General features: G+C 47.1%; 1 protein-coding gene across 1 annotated transcript in view; it reads right to left on the bottom strand.

Moving 5' to 3' along the window:
- Positions 1–9,559, bottom strand: part of kcnq3 (potassium voltage-gated channel, KQT-like subfamily, member 3) — a gene marked incomplete at both ends in the record, with an annotated part of 70,892 nt that extends 61,333 nt beyond the window's left edge. Inside the window, one exon of the mRNA XM_080010543.1 lies at positions 9,300–9,559. Within this exon, the coding sequence (XP_079866669.1) occupies positions 9,300–9,559 (260 nt within the window). The remainder of the gene's footprint in view (positions 1–9,299) is intronic.
- Between the last annotated feature and the right edge of the window lie 9,686 nt (positions 9,560–19,245).

Here is a 19,245-nt window from a genome sequence, read left to right as displayed (position 1 = left end):
CCTTGAACCTTGTTTAAAGTTGAGATAAATCGTATTTAAAAGAGGCTCTTCCTTGAACCTTGTTTAAAGTTGAGATAAATAGTATTTAAAAGAGGCTCTTCCTTGAACCTTGTTTAAAGTTGAGATAAATAGTATTTAAAAGAGGCTCGACGCCTTGAACCGTGTTTAAAGTTTAGATAAATAGTATTTAAAAGAGGCTCGACGCCTTGAACCTTGTTTAAAGTTGAGATAAATAGTATTTAAAAGAGGCTCGACACCTTGAACCTTGTTTAAAGTTGAGATAAATAGTATTTAAAAGAGGCTCGACGCCTTGAACCTTGTTTAAAGTTGAGATAAATAGTATTTAAAAGAGGCTCGACGCCTTGAACCTTGTTTAAAGTTGAGATAAATAGTATTTAAAAGAGGCTCGACACCTTGAACCTTGTTTAAAGTTGAGATAAATAGTATTTAAAAGAGGCTCGACACCTTGAACCTTGTTTAAAGTTGAGATAAATCGTATTTAAAAGAGGCTCGACACCTTGAACCTTGTTTAAAGTTGAGATAAATAGTATTTATGATCGTTGTCTTGGAGGACGCTGCACTGAGCTCCAAGCTGACTCCACCTGCTTTGAAGGGAGGAAGGAAGGTGGTGACCACTTCCTGTTGCCTGACTAACAGGAAACCATCTTCTCTTGGTTCCTTTTATTTGAGGTTCTCAACCTCACACACCTCATCTCTCATTCTCTCAGAAAGAAGGAACAAGGTGGAGTTGGTGGAGTTGTCCAGCGTCCTGTGTTGGCTTCTGTGCTAATTACTAATTAATAAAATACTAATATAGTAATATACTAATATACTAATATACCAATATAGTAATATAGTAATATACTAATATACCAATATAGTAATATAGTAATATATTAATATACCAATATAGTAATATACTAATATAATAATATAGTAATATAGTAATATACTAAGATAATAATATAGTAATATAGTAATATACTAATATAGTCATATAATAATAATAATAATAATAATAATAATAATAATAATAGTATATTAATACATTAATATACTAATATAGTCATATAATAATATACTAATATAGTCATATAATAATAATAATAATAATATAGTAATATAATAATATAGTAATATAGTCATATAATAATATAATAATATAGTAATATAATAATATAGTAATATAGTCATAATAATAATAATAATATAGTAATATAGTCATGTAATAATAATAATAATAATAATAATAATAATAATAATATACTAATATAATAATATACTCATATAGTCATAATAATAATAATAATAATATACTAATATAGTCATGTAGTAATAATAATAATAATAATAATAATAATAATAATATAGTAATATAATAATAATAATAATAATAAAGTAATATAATAATATACTAATATAGTCATAATAATAATAATAATATACTAATATAGTCATGTAATAATAATAACAATAATAATAATAATAATAATATACTAATATAATAATATACTCATATAGTCTATAATAATAATATAATAATAGCACACAGTGAGAGTGGCTCTGTAATGACGCAGCCTTTCGAGCGCCTCACTCTCATGTCTGGAGAACTCCTGCTGAGACCTCTCACATATTTGTGTGGTGGTGTTTTGGGGTGAAAGGTCATCTCCAGCACCACTCAGGGCCAGCGTCCATCCCCAAAACCTTGGATCTGAGATAGAGCAGCGGAGCCGGGCGAGGGCCAGAGCGCTAAAACTGTGAGAGACGCCTGGGCTCCATCCTCCAGAGTGGGAGCGTCACACAGAACCCCACCCTCTGGTTCCCACCTTTAGAACCGTGAAGAACCAGAAGGTTCCGCTGAGGCTGCAGCTCCGACCAGCGGACCACGCAGCTCAAGAGCTGTGGCCGAGCTGTGAAACAGGCTCCGGGCTCCGGGTCTCCACCGACCCTCAGACCTCGGCTCCGCATGACGTGTTGACGTGGTTCCTCCGGTGGAGGCTGGGTTGGAGGGTCGGAGCTGTAGAACTGGTGACAAAGCGCAATGCATCATGGGACAAAGTGTCCATGTGTGGGGAAGCCTCAGTGCGCGCTCATGTCCAAAACATCACCATCACTACAATTGGCATCAAGGTTCCTGAAACAAGTAGTTTTTGTGGGTTCAAGGTAAAACAGCTTTTTTTAGGGGCTTGAAAGTCAGATTGTCATCCAGTGGATGGAGTTCTGGAAGGTGGAGTCTGAGGTTTCAACCTCCATCATGGCCTTTACCCTAAAGGAGCCTGAACTGGCTGCAGTCGACCGGTAAACCACGCTGTCGTCTGCATGTTAATGACAATTTGAGGACCTAGCACAGAGCCCTGTGGCCCCCCTACTGCATGCTGTCATCTACACCCTCGATTACACCGTCAGCTTGTGTTTTAGGTGCAGTTCAATCACGCCTGTATTCCTGAAGCTAATGCTTTCTGCTGTTTGACTGCTTGACTGAAATCAAAGTGGAAGCCTGAGGCTGGAGGCCAGACGCCCCAAGGGATGATGGGAGGTGCAGCACACCAGGCACCAGGCACATTCCTGTGCCTGGACCAAAGGGACCAAGAGGAGGAGGAGGAGAGAAGGAGTAGAGGTAGAGAGTAGGATGGAGAAGGGGATAAGAGCAGATGGAGAGGAAGATGGAGGAGAGGAGGATGGAGGTGGAGAGGTAGAGAGTCAGATGGAGGAAAGGAGGAGGGAGGTGTATGTACTGTATGTACTGTAAGTACACGATAACAACAGAAAGTTGACTTCACACGGCATCAAACCATTAGAACAAGAAGGAAGTGTGTGTGTGTGTGTGTGTGTGTATGTATGTGTGTATGTGTGTGTGTGTATGTGTGTGTGTATGTATGTGTGTATGTGTGTGTGTCTATGTATGTATGTTTGTATGTATGTGTGTGTGTCTATGTATGTATGTTTGTATGTGTGTATGTATGTATGTGTGTGTATGTGTGTGTGTATGTATGTGTGTATGTGTGTGTGTCTATGTATGTATGTTTGTATGTATGTGTGTGTGTGTGTGTGTGTATGTATGTATGTTTGTATGTATGTGTGTGTGTCTATGTATGTATGTTTGCATGTGTGTATGTATGTGTGTGTATGTGTGTGTGTGTGTGTGTATGTATGTGTGTATGTGTGTGTGTGTAGAGCAGTGGCCTTTACCACGCCTCTGTCTGTCTGTCTGTCTATCTGTCTGTCTGTCTGTCTGCCTGTCAGTCTGCCTGTCTGTCTGTCAGTCAGTCTGTCAATCTGTCAGTCTGTCTGTCTGTCTGTCTGTCTGCCTGCCTGCCTGTCTGTCAGTCAGTCAGTCTGTCAGTCTGTCTGCCTGTCAGTCTGTATAGTTTCAAGGGCTCAAGCCTCATGAGACGGGCCCCCGGCCTGGGACCCCTGTGAAGCAGCAGCAGAACTCATTGGCTGGAAGCTATGGTCTGACGGAGGTTGTACCTGACGTAGCAGGTGCCAGACTCCTCCTCCGTCCACATCTGTTGATGCACCTCCTGCTCAGCACGTTGCTTCACCCACTTCGAGGAGCATAAAGGTTAATTGGACGGTTCTTGAAAGATTAAGCAACATTTAAAGAAGGCGGAAAAAGAACCCAGTGATCTTTAAACTCTGCTCCATCCAAACAAGCTACGACCGAATGCGATGAGATGACATCATGATGACATCACCGTGTCATCAAAATGTAGAACTGAGTCGCAAATCATCAGTATAAAAGTAACTTCAGAGTTGATCCAATGTGTCAGCTCTGCTGCCTCTGATTCATATCTTCATCCTTATGATTACTTCATCATTTAATGCATGCATCCACTGGCTCCCAGTGGGTGGAGCTGCAGGTTGAAGGACGGTGTGAAGGAGCTGCTTCCACCTAGCGTGGACTTCACTGACTGTTTCACCTCATTATGCCGAAGCAGTTTTCCAAGGCTAACAGTAGTTAGCAGTAGAATGAAAACAAAGTGAAGGACGTCAACAACACCCACAACCACGTCACGCTCTGATCGCACAGGAAGCTTCCTCTGCTCTGGGTGGTGCTTGCTACGGAAAGGTAACACCACAACAATGTCTTTGTTTCATTATATATGAATCATGAACTGAACACGAATAAAGAAAACTGCATCTGATACAGAAAGTAAGTTCTTCATGTTACGAGCAGCCTGCGCACATGCAACCTAAATAAGTCCACATCAGGTCCCTACGTCAGCTAAAGGATCCTTCAGGTCCCTATGTCAGCTAAAGGATCCTTCAAGTCCCTGCTAAAGGATCCTTCAGGTCCCTACGTCAGCTAAAGGATCCTTCAGGTCCCTGCAAAAGGATCCTTCAGGGCCCTACGTCAGCTAAAGGATCCTTCAGGTCCCTACGTCAGCTAAAGGATCCTTCAGGTCCCTACGTCGGCTAAAGGATCCTTCAGGTCCCTACGTCAGCTAAAGGATCCTTCAGGTCCCTGCTAAAGGATCCTTCAGGTCCCTACGTCAGCTAAAGGATCCTTCAGGTCCCTACTAAAGGATCCTTCAGGTCCCTACGTCCGCTAAAGGATCCTTCAGGTCCCTGCTAAAGGATCCTTCAGGTTCTGCTAAAGGATCCTTCAGGTCCCTACGTCAGCTAAAGGATCCTTCAGGTCCCTACTAAAGGATCCTTCAGGTCCCTACGTCAGCTAAAGGATCCTTCAGGTCCCTACGTCCGCTAAAGGATCCTTCAGGTCCCTGCTAAAGGATCCTTCAGGTTCTGCTAAAGGATCCTTCAGGTCCCTACGTCAGCTAAAGGATCCTTCAGGTCCCTACGTCCGCAAAAGGATCCTTCAAGTCCCTACGTCAGTTAAAGCACCTTCAGGTCCCTACGTCAGCTAAAGGATCCTTCAGGTCCCTGCTAACGGATCCTTCAGGTCCCTACTTCAGCTAAAGGATCCTTCAGGTCCCTACGTCAGCTAAAGGATCCTTCAGGTTCCTGCTGAGCACCATGTTCAGTTTTCCACAAGTTGAAAAGTGCTAGTGCCTGCTGTTCTCCAGTAAACAGAGAAACATCAATATGCTACAGAGAGAGACAGCGACAGCAGGGGAGCATTGACCTTACATTCTCTAGAGAGAAGTGAGACAGATATGTAGACAGACAGACAGACAGACAGACAGACAGACGTCTGTATGGAGCAACATGGGGGTCCCTCACTAACCCATCAGGAAAACTGCTGATGCATGAGATGAACCTCCACACCTCCACCAGCACTGTCTCTCCATCTCTCCATCTGTACGTCATCTTCATTTCTCTATCCCCACCTCCCTGTGTTTCTGCCCAGAGATAATCCAGTAAAAACGGAGATGACATCACCACATGGATTATGACATCATCAACACTGTCCTTCTACACATTAAACATAGCGTTACACCGTGACACGCTGTTTGTGTCATAGTGTTACACCGCGTTAGCTGTGTGTGTCATAGGGTTACACCTTGACACACTGGGTGTCATAGCATAACACTGTGACATGCTGTGTGTGTCATAGTGTTACACTGTGACACGCTGTGTGTGTCAGTGTTACACCGTGAAACGCTGTGTCATAGCGTTACACCATGACACGCTGTGTGTCATAGCGTTACACCGTGACACACTGTGTCATAGCGTTACACCGCGACATGCTGTGTGCCATAGCGTAACACCGCGACACGCTGTGTGTCATAGCATAACACTGTGACATGCTGTGTGTGTCAGTGCTACACCGTGACATGCTGTGTGTCGTAGTGTTACACCGCGACACGCTGTGTGTGTCATAGCGTAACACCGTGACACGCTTTGTGTGTCATAGTGTTACACCGTGACACGCTGTGTGTCAGTGTTACACCGTGAAACGCTGTGTGTCATAGCGTTACACCGCGACATGCTGTGTGTGTCATAGTGTTACACCGTGACATGCTGTGTGTCATAGCATTACACCGTGACACGCTTTGTGTCATAGTGTTACACCGTGACACGCTGTGTGTCATAGCGTTACACCGTGACACGCTGTCATAGTGTTACACCGTGACACGCTTTGTGTGTCATAGCGTTACACCGTGACACGCTGTGTCATAGCGTTACACTGTGACACACTGTGTCATAGTGTTACACCGTGACACGCTGTGTCATAGCATTACACCATGACACGCTTTGTGTGTCATAGCGTTACACCGTGACACGCTGTGTCATAGCGTTACACCGCGACACGCTGTGTGCCATAGCGTAACACCGCGACATGCTGTGTGTCATAGCATTACACCGTGACACGCTTTGTGTGTCAGTGTTACACCGTGACACGCTGTGTGTCATACCATTACACCGTGACACACTGTGTGTGTCATAGCGTTTCACCGCGACACGCTGTGTGCCATAGCATTACACCATGACACGCTTTGTGTGTCATAGCATTACACCGTGACACGCTGTGTCATAGCGTTACACCGTGACACGCTGTGTGCCATAGCGTAACACCGCGACATGCTGTGTGTCATAGCATAACACTGTGACATGCTGTGTGTGTCAGTGTTACACCGTGACACGCTGTGTGTCATAGCGTTACACCGTGACACACTGTGTGTGTCATAGCGTTACACCGCGACACGCTTTGTGTGTCATAGTGTTACACCGTGACACGCTGTGTGTCAGTGTTACACCGTGAAACGCTGTGTGTCATAGCGTTACACCGCGACATGCTGTGTGTGTCATAGTGTTACACCGTGACATGCTGTGTGTCATAGCATTACACCGTGACACGCTTTGTGTGTCATAGCGTCACACCGTGACACGCTGTGTCATAGCGTTACACTGTGACACACTGTGTCATAGTGTTACACCGTGATATGCTGTGTGTGTCAAAGCATTACACTGTTAAACACTGATGACATAGGTTTGTTTTCTTAATCAAAGTACTATCAGCACTGTACCTTCTGTCAAATAACATGAATAGCTCCTCTACTATGTTACACAAACTCAGCTGCAGCATGTGGACATAAACAGTTTGACAATTGTTCATTTTGCAGCAAACTGTAAATCCTGTCACAGCGTCTGACTCTAACTGAAGTCAAAGTGACATTACAGTACCACAATACTACAGTACATCAATACTACAGTACTACAGTAGCACAATACTACATTACAACAATACTACAGTACTACAGCACCATAATACTACATTACAACAATACGACAATACTACAGTACAACAGTACCACAGTACAACAGTACCACAATACTACAGTACAACAATATGACAATACTACAGTCCAACAGTACTACAGTACAACAGTACCACAATACTACAGTACAAAAGTACCACAATACCACAGTACAACAATATTACATTACAACAGTACCACAATACTACACTACAACAGTACAACAATACTACACTACAACACTACAACAGTATGAGAATACTACAGTACAACAGTACCACAATACTACAGTACAACAGTACTACAGTACAACAGTACCACAATATTGCAGTACTACAGTACAACGATACTACAGTACAACAGTACAGCATTACTACAGTACAACAGTACGACAATACTACGGTACAACAGTACCACAATACTACAGTACTACAGTACCACAATACTACAGTACAACAATACTACAACACTACAGTGCAACAGTACCACAATATTACAGAACAACAGTACTACAGTTTGACAATACTACAGTACAGCAGTACTACAGTATAAGAGTACCATAATACTACATTACTACAGTACAACAATACTACAGTTCGTCAATTTTACAGTACTACAGTATGACAATACTACAGTAAAACAGTACTAGAGTACAACAGTACCACAATAGTACAGTCCAACAGAACAACAGTACTGCAGTACTGTACAGCACTACACTGCACCTTAAAAGAGCAGGAATATGAAGGTGTCGTAAAATCCTTCAACTCAGAAAACTTATGACGCACAAAACAATAACGAAGCAGAAGCTTTTCAATTATTATGATTATGATTATGATTATGATTATTGTTAATATTATGGTTATTTTTATTTTTATTTTTATTTTTATTATTATTATTATTATTATGATTATTATCACAACTTTTCTCCATAAGTTGAACATAGTAGACAGACAGACAGACAGACAGACAGAAATGGTAGAAGGTATAATACTTTGAATTCTGTCTCTTGCTCCATGATGTAAACAGTTGTAGAAATGACAAGGACTGCACAGTTCCATGGCGGGATTAGAACCAACAACCCTCCAGAGCATCTCACAACAAGCGCCACACAAAGCTCAAAGCAGAGCTTCACCACAGTGGTAGACGCTCCGCCTCACGCTGACACCTCTCAACACTTTTTACATTACATTACATTTAGCAGACGCTTTTATCCAAAGCGACTTGGAAACTAAATGCAAATATTAATCACTCAAGGGTTGCGGAAGGCGATTTCAAACCAAAAGAACAAACAGGAAAAAAGTCATAGTCACAAGTATTTTGTACCTCTTTACATAATTCCATGTTTTTTTACATTACATTGATCAGACACTTTTATCCAAAGCCACTTACAATTTTTCAAACAGCAACGGACGCAGCCATCAGGAGCAATGAGGGGTTAAGTGTCTTGCTCAAGGACACTACAGCATGCTAGCAGGAGGAGCCTGGGATCCAACCAGCAACCTTTAGATTACTAGACCACCAGCTCTACCTCCTGAGATACTGTCCCCACTTTTCACGCAAACACCACAGAGAGAGCGTGGTGGGAAACAGCTCCTCTGAGAAGGGTTTCGTTTGTTTCCTCTTTACCATCACAGACGTCCACGTCCTCAGCTCCAACTGATTTGGCTCCAGTTGGAGCAGTTGGAGCGGTTGGAGCCGACCTTCCCTCCGGCTACAAACACGTGCGGTGCAGTCGATCCAGAGCGTTAAGGAGATCATTAAAGCAGGACCTGTGCTGAGCAGCACGGCAGCGACCCCAAAGAACCAGAAAAGGAACGACAGTATTACACCACTATGAAAGAGCAGGTTTATGTTTCCTATCGGATGGAGAGAACCCTGTCACCGTCGAGGCTCAGAAGATCCTAAAAACACAGCAAAGACTTAGGAATGAACTCCCTGTGAGTCACAATGGGAGTCAAAGCAAAAGCCTCTCTGGGAATAAAAAGCCCAAATAATTCACCACCAAGAATGAACATAACCTTCAGAAATGTGAACTTCCAGACCTGTACATGTACCCCAGCGTCATGGAGCCCCAGGACCCCCAGAAGCATCAAACCATCAGAAGACCCCACCAGCTTGAGGGGCTCTACTCACACGAACGCGTGGTACAGCAGCGCCCATCCTCTGGGTCTCTCCAGGGCGTCGTAGATCAGGTTCTGGATCTTCCTTTTGCGGACGTTATTCCTCTTGGCCGGCCGGGTGTAGCCCAGCGGGGTCTTGGCCAGCAGCCCCGCGCCCTGCAGGGAGCCCTTCTCCCGGGCGGCCGCCACCAGCAGCATCGCTCCGTCCCTGTCCAGCCCATGGTCCTTCTGCTCCTCACCACCGGCAGCAACGTTTCTGGACCTCAGCCCCATGGTCAGTGCTCGTGGAGGTCCGGAGTGAGCCGCATGCCATGGTCCGGCGTGGTGGACCTGGGGGGCTTTCAGCGGCGGGTCATTTAAGGATGTGGTCGCTCCTCACCCAGTCTGACTAGACAGAGGGATAGAAGGAGGCGGGGGGGCGGTGGGGGTGGGGGTGGAGGGTGGAGGGGAGGGTAGATGGAGAGGGATGGCAGGGGGGGTAGTGACACCTATCAGTCATCAGAGGAATCCCCCTCCACACCTCCAGGTAGCTCCATCTGAGGATGGTGCGGTGATGGAGCAGGGTAATCATGCAGACTGTCAATCAATTCATCCAATCACAAACAAGAAATCAACTGTGGACTAATCAAAGTCGACTGAAGCAAAGAGCTGCTTTTAGGTTTCAATCCACAAAACAAAGCACCAAACATCTCTAACATCCTCTCCATCTAACTTCTCCTCCTCCTCCTCCTCCTCCTCCTCCTCCGCCTGGATGGGTGGAGGGATGGAGACACAAAGGGCTGCTCGTACCGCTGCTGCGCCGCTCCCCTCGCACCATCCTCGGGGTGTTCCTCGGTTCCCAGCGGCTGGAGCTCCACCGCCGCTCCGCTCCGCGACGCAGCAGCAGCAGCAGCAGCCCGGGGAGGAGCAGCGCAGGGCGGACAGTCTGCTGCGGAGGAGCCCCTGAGATGGATGGAGCTGGAGGAGGAGGAGGAGGAGGAGGAGGAGGAGGAGGAGGCGGAGGAGGAGGAGGAGGAGGAGGAGGAGGAGGAGGAGGAGGCGCGTTCCGGTTCCTCTGGAACGCAGGCTGTGCGCGCGCGCACACACACACGAGATAAACAGACACGCATGCGCGTCCCCGTAGTGGAATAAGTGAGTAAGAGGAATAAGTGGGTTAGTGAGAGCAGGAGGAAGAGGAGGGATGAAGAGAAACATGCTGGTGTGTGGTGTGCTCCATCAGGCTCCACCTGCTCCCCCTCCTCCATCACCTCACATGAACCCGCATGGATCCATCTCATGTAGAATATTACACATATATAATATAATATCACATTCTGTTTTATTATCTGAGAGCTGCTGGAACACCACAGACACAGCTGTCTGTCTGTCCCACAGCCTGTCTGTCTGTCCGTCCACTGTATCCGTTCAATATTCTGTAAATATCAACTATGTTCTACAGAACGTGTATCCATCTCCATTTTAACTCAGTTGGTAACAGATACACAGATATAGTAATATATGGGTTTGTTGGGTTGACAGGTTTCCCTGCAGGTCAGGACGGGGTCAGGACCCGTTCCATCTGTTGTCATGGTGATGAGCCAGTGGGATGTTGTGACAGGTGACGGGGGGTGGAGGACTCGGGCCCGGGACAGACTCCATCAAGGTGAAGTCAGATCTCCATGTCCTCTCTGGCTTCATGGCGTGGATGATATACAGGTCCTACACCAGAGCAGCTCCAGGTCTCCATGTCTGAGGGCCCATCACACCACCAAGACATGAGCTCAACATCCCATGCAGAACACACACACACACACACAGACAGACACAGAGACAGACAGACAGACAGACACAGAGACAGACAGACACACACGCACACACACAGGGGTTATGCAAACAGGATTTCCCAGAACAACAGTGAGTGATCTTCAGCAGGTTGATTATGGTCTTGGCTGCTCTTCAGTATTTCTTGCTAATCGTTGCTGCTGCTGGATTTCACTAATTATCTGCACGAGGAGCTGGAACGGTGCTAATTAGCAGCGTAATGTGCTGCTGCTGCTGCTGCTGCTGCTGCTGCTGCTGCTGCTGCTGCTGCTGCTGCTGCTGCTGCTGCTGCTGCTGCTGCTGCTGCTGCTGCTGCTGCTGCTGCTGCTGCTGCTGCTGCTGCTGCTGCTGCTGCTGCTGCTGGACAGGAGCGCTCCTACACTGCTGACCCTCGTTTGTTTGTTCATGTCAAGGGAATTCCAATGCCAGACGGTGAGGATGTAATATTAAAAATATACAACCTTTCAAGGAATTGTACAGTTTGTTCAAGTTCAATAAAATAAAATTCAATTAAATTCCCTTCAAATCATTTGCTGTTGATTATTGTTCTTAGATTTTGTGTTAAAAATGTTTGTCGGGGTTCTGTGGGAACGTAGCGACTGGAAGCAGAGTGAGTTGCAGGTGGATTGTGGGTAAATGTGGTGTAGGTGTCATGTTCTGCACCATCAGCTGCAGCGTAATGCACACGTGTCCAGGCTGATGAAGCAGAGACTCCATCAGAAAGCTTTGAACCCTCAACACACGACACAGTGATCCACGTGGAAGCCGCTCGACTGAGGGCCAAACGCTGGCGGCTCCGAAAGGTGAGAGGCCCCCTGGTGCAAGGGCGGAGCAAGACATTGTTCCGATGGGACGGGGTCTAGTGGTTTTGGGTCCCTTCCAGCTGCAAAGTGTTAGGACCAGTCTACTTCCTGGCAGGGGAGGTAGGACCAGTCTACTGCCTGGCTTATCTCTGTAGGCTCCTGTCTTCCCTACAGCGTGTAAATAATTGATGAGCTCCATTCCTGAACCAGATCCACTGCTGGGAAGGAGCGATTCCACCAAACCTAAACCACTGCTGACAAGGCAGAAACAAGGCGTTCCACAGGCACATCAGGTTGAAAAAATGATGGACAACAATTAAAATATTACACAGAACTTTTATGCCACATTAATGTGCATCATGATAAGGCTAGTTTGACAAAAAGCCGCTGCTCACAGTGAGTTTTGTGAAGGATGACAGTAGTGAGGATCAGGAAACAGGAGCGGGCCTGGTGGAGTGGAAAGGTGTTTGTCCCATACAGACGGTGAATTATTCATGAATCTTCAGTGTGAGATCTGCTGGATGTGACCAACTGCACAAAACATGTTTTATTTATCCCAACCATCCAAGCTCCATATAATACCAGGCCAGAGGGCACTGGGGAAGCGCCTGGACTCAAACTACCAGCACCACCGTGGCATGAGGATGTTTCACCCGCTGAAGAGATATAACTTTGAAAATCCATTCTCGTGTTCCACTCTACTGAAACCTCCACGGTTCAACTACCTTCATCCACAACTGGAGCCACCGGTGGATTAATGCCTTGCTCGAGGGCACAGTGCTGTTAGTCAGGGAGCTGAAAAAGAAATTCATTCAATTTATCAAACCTTTATATTTTAGGTTGTCCCAACTGAAAGTTTTCACCTACATTTTGATTATTTTTTTTCACAGAAAACAAAGAAATATTTGAACCATTTATTAACGAATGAAAGTCAGAGTCGTTTAGTTTGTCCAACCTGCGCGACAGGGAATCAGACGGGACGAAACGTCAGCGAGGGGGATTGTGAAGCTGCTGAAAACACAAGAGATTTGGTTTCAAGAAACAGCAACGTGTGCAGAACAAGAAGCTCCAGGTGCAGAGTGAAGCTCCGTGATCCGCGTGGTTTCTGGTGACCGGCTGAGAAGGCGCTTCACCGTCTAGCGTCCACATTCGACTCCGGCCGGTCGTGCTCTGGTCAGCTGGCGTTGTCGCCTCGGGTCCTGGTTCTGTGTCATTATGTGTGACACCGAGTGGAAGGTATAGAAGGGAACAGCGGTGGAACACGAGGCGGTGTGCAGCGGATACTTTGATCGGCCAGAATCGTTCAATTTGAATGATCAGTTTGATGCCAGTAAATACCCAACCCCACCTGGAGCAGGGGCTCCCTCCCCTCCCCCGCATCCGGTTGCATCTGTAACGTCTCGGGGAAAAACAGGTCCAGGTTTTGTTCCGTGGAGGTGAAGCCCTCTCCAGAAGCAAGCTGAATCAAGCTTCTCCACCGTGTGTTCAGAGCCTGGCGGAAGACGGCAGCAGAGTCCCTGACGGATCGACAGCGGGGGCCGGGAGGGGTGGGGGGCAGCGGGTCAGAGTTGGTGATTCAGCATACATGCTAAAATAAACATTCATCTCACAGATGGACATAAATCACTGACCGCCCAGAGGAGCCTAACGCAGGATTCATGCCTCCATCCCGACCCTTCATCACCAGCTGCCACGCCCGCCGTTTGGTCCCAGTGGGGATAGAAGCGTCAGCCCAGCCTCCTGCCCCAGTGGGAACAGAACCTCTGCTACCGAGCGGTATTTATGGATCCAAACATTTGCACCCAACCCTCTCGCACTCAGGAAATTCATCCCAAGACCCGATTGGAACTGACCATTTAAAATAAATGAAAAACCCAGACCCACGTGAAAAGTAGCTTTGAGAAGTTAGATCCCTCGGCGCCGTCTTTGAAACCTCCTCTATCTCCTTGGTTATAGCTAAAGATCTGAGATTTCATTTAATGTTCGTATTTAAGAACAGACTCAAATCCTTCCGAAGGACTAAGTGATGGGGGATGACGGCGGATTCTCTTCATCAAAGCAACACAACATGTGTAATGTTGTTGCCATGCTGTCTCCTCTACAACACAAAAGCACCAAGAGCAGCAGCCTCCCAGCCTGGATCCAACCAGACGTCACAGAATGACTCCAGAGTTCCTCCTCAGAGAGTACAGTACGACACTAAGTCCACGGCTACAAGCAGCGGATTAGAATGAACATAATTAATCGTCAGAAAACAAACAAATGAGGACAATTAAGACGGATTAAACCTCCATTAGTACAAAACAGGTTGACGTTGAGTGGACGGTTATTATCTGCGTCGGTATCCAGAAATGATGGTCGGGGCTGTGGTTGGAGGGATTGATTTGGGGTTTGGAACATATTTTTTCTCTTTCTGTTGGATTTGGTCCATTACAGCGCTGCGCTATTGATTTTATAATTAGCTTCACTTCCTCCTCCATCGGGCCAAAGGGGCGGACGGGTCACGTGGAAAGGTTGCTCCACCGGCAACTTCCCTTGTGCATACCATTCATATTCCATATTTCACTGTGGGGGTATCGAGTGTTTACTCCATCGATTAACTGAGTTGATTTAAAAAGAAAAGCATCTGAGCCTTTGGCTCCACCACCAGCTCCTAGTGTCCACTGTGAGAGACGAAGGCATATGATCGACTATTTGAATGAGGACAATAGCCCTGTGTATGTTACGTGGGTTTAAAACTTTGCCTCTGGCTTTTTAAGGAGCCCCCCACAGTTTATGTAAAGAGACTGTTCTTTCTCTACAATGTCAATTATAATATTTAAGAACCGGATCACATTCCATCCTCATTCAACCTTGAAGGGAGATAAGGATAACCCCAGGGGGGCTTGAAAGAGCGTTGTAAGGGATAGTAGGATTGTACCTGTGAAATAACTGTTTGAGGGTAACACCCGGGGAGACAACTGAGAGTCACAGTCTTGTAAATGACATCTGACCAATGGCACACAACCTCTCTTTGGTATAAAACTCTCTTGGTCAGTAGAAGGGGCAGACTGGACAGAACACTGCTTTGGAGCAGCTCTCAATCTTTCTCTTTATTCTGCAGAATAAATATCTTTAATACTCTTGTTTTGTTTTCTGGTAGCGGGCAGGTTAACCTCACCAACCACACAGGAGAATTTCTCCACCACCACCAGTAGCAGACTGGTTGTACTGGGCAGCTCTCACTGTCCACCAGTAGCAGACTGGTTGTACTGGCAGTCTCTATGTGAATCTGTTCAGCTCATGCCTGAACTGGTGTTGTAGGAACCCTCGCACTCTAAGTGTGGCGGTAAAAGGCTTCCACTCCAAACCTCCTCTTGCACGCAGCAGCTCCACCTCTGCTCCCAGTTACAGAGAAGGGGGGGTCGCTCTGTGGTCGCTATGGGATGGAAGGATAAATAATGAATCCATGCTTGGGGTGGGGGTCTCAATAATGAAAGACAGCGATCACCTGAAAGGAACACCTTGTGTTCCTGCAGCGGCTGCACCCTTCAAATGTCCCTGTGTTCCTATCAACGCTGGGACGACGCCGCCGGGATCCAAGGTTCGTTCGCAGGATCGTTTCTGCGCTACGCCCCGGAGTAGATGTGGTGGTTATTAAATGGGTGGTGCCTCTGCCTGTCTGACCCGTGTAGGGCTGCGGTTCTTGCCACCAGTAGCTGTGGCTGTTGAAAGCAAAAGGTCTTTACGACGATGGCAGCTCTCCTTCTGGTTGTCAGGTCAAATGGTTGAATGAGACAAAGCTCTGAACCAAGTCCAACTTCACTAAAGAGATTTGTAATGTTACTTAAGGATGTTTGATATTGAACCGTATACTTACAGACTTAACAAATAATGCTGCATACTACAGGGTGTTTGGGCGGAGCAGGGTCTGAAGCTGCCGGAGCTCTGTGTCGGTTCGACACGTCGACCCTGCGGACGGTTCTCTCTGACCCACATTCTTAACATGCTGTGAATTTAAAACGAGCGGAACTATCTGCTGTCATGGCGACAGACAAAAATCGATGAGCCAGGTTGCAGCCAGGATGCAGCGTCCACAGAAAGATAAAGAGCAGATCACACACAAAACAGTGTGTCGAGCTTCCCGATCGGCTGGAGTCGCACAGTCCATGTTTCCAGCTGGTATATGAGGGCTGGGATGAAGCTCAACCTTATCATTATCTCACCTCTGTGCCTGAGAACATAATTAACATCCTCATGGAAATGGGAATCTCTGTATGTTCAGACATGTTTACCTTCCAACATAAAGCATTGAAAAAAATTTGAAAATGTAAAAATATTTTATAACGACTTAATTCATGCGGTAATTCGATTCATGCGGTTCGGCTCGCCGTACGTTCTCCTGTTTACACAACTGGAAGAGGGTCCGTGGAACGGTCCTGGTACAGACCACTCCAGCGTATTCCTACAATTTTCTAAATAAGCGATAAATGATTTTCCGTTGGCTCCCGATGAACAAATGACACAAGGGCAACATTTAAAGCAACTTCAACAGGGAACACGCCGTCAAAGGACAAGGGAGCGAACAAGGACGTCTGTTTCCTGGACTCTCTGTGCCTCTGTGAGATGAAGCTGCAGCAGGACTCAGCTTTGATGGATGGACTGAGGACGCTCATCTATCACTGCCACATACGGACGCTGAGGAGAAGACTTTTATATCGTATTACATGTCAACAAATAAAACAATCCAATCCAATCCAATCTGCTATCTTTATCGAGATGTTGAAGAGTTAAGTAGAAGGAGGTAAAGTAGAGATAAGAGTAGAGGGAGTTAGAGTAGAGGTAGAGTAGAAGAGGCAGAGTAAATCAGAGGGATAGTGGACAAGTAGGCACAGAGTGCAGGTGTAGAGTAGAGCAGATGTATAGTTAGATTAAGTACAGGTAGAGTAAAGATAGAGTAGAGGTAGAGTAGACGTAGAGTACAGGTAGAGTAGAGGTAGAGTATTGATAGAGTAGATGTAGAGTACAGGTGTCACATTCTGACGACGACCTCATGGGACTGGACCAGAGCACTCAACATTCTGCAGAGGTTCCAGAGCAGGAAGGAGGGTCGGAGTTCATCCCGGTTGCCAGGTTACAAGGCTCAGGTGAGAGAAACCACACCTGAAGGCGCCCGTCCTCCGAGCCGTGCCATCCCATAAATCACTGTGACAGGGAGCATCCTGCGGGACGCGCATCGCCACGGAAACAATCGCTCATAACCGCCCGATCGGGGGATAATGAAAGGACGACGCCGGCGGTTCAAAGGTTCGGACACGGAGCTGCAGAAGTGTAGCGTCAGCACTGATCCTTCCCACGATGCACCTGGGGAGGACGCCGCTTCCCAGCATGCCCAGCGCTCCCTCTCAACCACACAGGAAACACTCCACTGAGCAACTCATGACTTTACTGGAGGAATACAATGTGAATGAGGATGGTTGAGTTGGTTCCTAAAGTGAACTTTAGTGTGGAGGAGAAAGGAGAGGGAGTGTCACGCAGCAGATGTTGATCACGTCATTCTATTTTGTGTTTCACGCTGCAGACTGAAGCGCCCAGGCAGGGTGACGCCATCTTCAACAACCTGATCCTGTTCTCAGTGAACCAGGTGCTGTGGGGGTCTCATATCAGCGGGGGGACGTCAGGATCATCCAGGAAGTCCTCACAGCAGCTTCCTGTCTCCGCCCGTCCCGCCCCCCACTCCTCCAGCGGTCCTTCTCTCGCTCGGACCTGCGGCGCCACCACGCGGCTCGGGTCCTCGGCCGTCTGACGTCCAGCTCCCAGCTCCGGACCCTCATCAGCATGTCTCCTGCAGAGACCATGAACCACAAGTGGAAATCAAAAGGCTCTGCTGGGGTGAGGGTGATGCAGACGTGGTGAGACATGCTTCTTATGTACACAGTAGGTTAGCACATTAAGTTCATTCAGTCCACAGCTGAGTGCTGCCAAACACCGACCCCAAGTGAAGTTACATCAAAGTTACAGTAAAGCCACAGTAATGTTACAGTAAAGTTACATTAAAGTTACATCAAAGTTACATTCAACTTATATTCAAGTTAGAGTACATTAAAGTTACAGTTAAGTTAGAGTACAGTTACATCAGTAACTGAATAAGGCACCTAATGGAAAAATACATATGTACATGTGAGAAGACGAGAGAGGGAGAGAGAGAGAGAGACAGAGAGAGAGAGAGACAGAGAGGGAGAGACAGAGAGAGACAGAGAGAGAGACAGAGAGAGAGAGAGAGACAGAGAGAGAGAGACGGAGAGAGACAGCGAGAGACAGACAGAGAGAGACAGAGAGAGAGAGACGGAGAGAGACAGCGAGAGACAGACAGAGAGAGACGGAGCAAGCGAGCGAGAGAGAGAGACAGAGAGAGAGAGACAGGGAGAGAGATTAACGAGCCGTCAGAGTCCAGTCTATGTTTCGTCCTGAACACTCATCTCAGCACTTCCTGGTGGGCGGAGTCATTAGTGTTTTGGAGATCCAAGATGGCCGACGGTGTGGATGAACTCACTGGATCATAACTGAGGATGTCGACATATGTAGACATCCCAAAATGAGCTGATGCTCATCAAGGTGGTGATGGAGGATATGATGATATTTAATTTCATAACAATATGATTTATGAAACATGGAGAAGGACACAGGCACAGAGGAGGACGTTTGTTTCCGGGCTCCTGATTGGACGCCTGCAGGGACCACAGGACTGATCCAAGTCTCCGGTCTCATCAGGGTGCAGCAAGTCCCACCTGACGCCGGCGTTCTGGGTGTGGTTCTGCAGGAGGGCTCAGCGGTTCACTGGCGGGTCGCAGGTTTGATTCCTGCAGCAGCGGAGGAGACGTGAGCAGGATGGATGCAGGTCCCGCTGGATCCCAGACGCAGGAGATGAAAACACCACCGTGTGAACTTGATGGAGGGAGTCGGAGCCGCTGCCTTGACCCGCCTGGCACCTCGGGGTATTACCTTTAGATAACACGCACTTACATCCCATAATGCCCCCCCGTCATCCGGCTGAGACGTTTCAAACCCAATCACGACCGGCGCTCGCCATCTTCGGCACGCTGGGCGGGGTCAGAGGTCGCACCTAATCATGTCCAAACGGCGTCGTAAGTCAGTCGGCGCTCGGCCGTGAGCCGGTCCCCGAAGGACGCGGCGGCACGGACGTTAAACGGTGGGATGACAAACAGCCGCCCAGCAGGGGGCGGGCGGGGTCCTAATGGGGTTGTCAAGGTGCGGCGAAGCCTGTCATGGCCGACACCGCGGTCAGGCTGCAAGGCATCCATCAGAGGACGGCTCCGCGCTGAATCTGAGCGGACAGCGAGTCATCGTCATTCATCT

The sequence above is a fragment of the Zeus faber genome (genome assembly GCF_960531495.2).
Source record: "Zeus faber genome assembly, chromosome: 12".
Lineage (NCBI taxonomy): Eukaryota > Metazoa > Chordata > Actinopteri > Zeiformes > Zeidae > Zeus > Zeus faber.
Note: the sequence above shows the minus strand (reverse complement) of the source record. Positions and strands in the feature narration are given on the sequence as shown.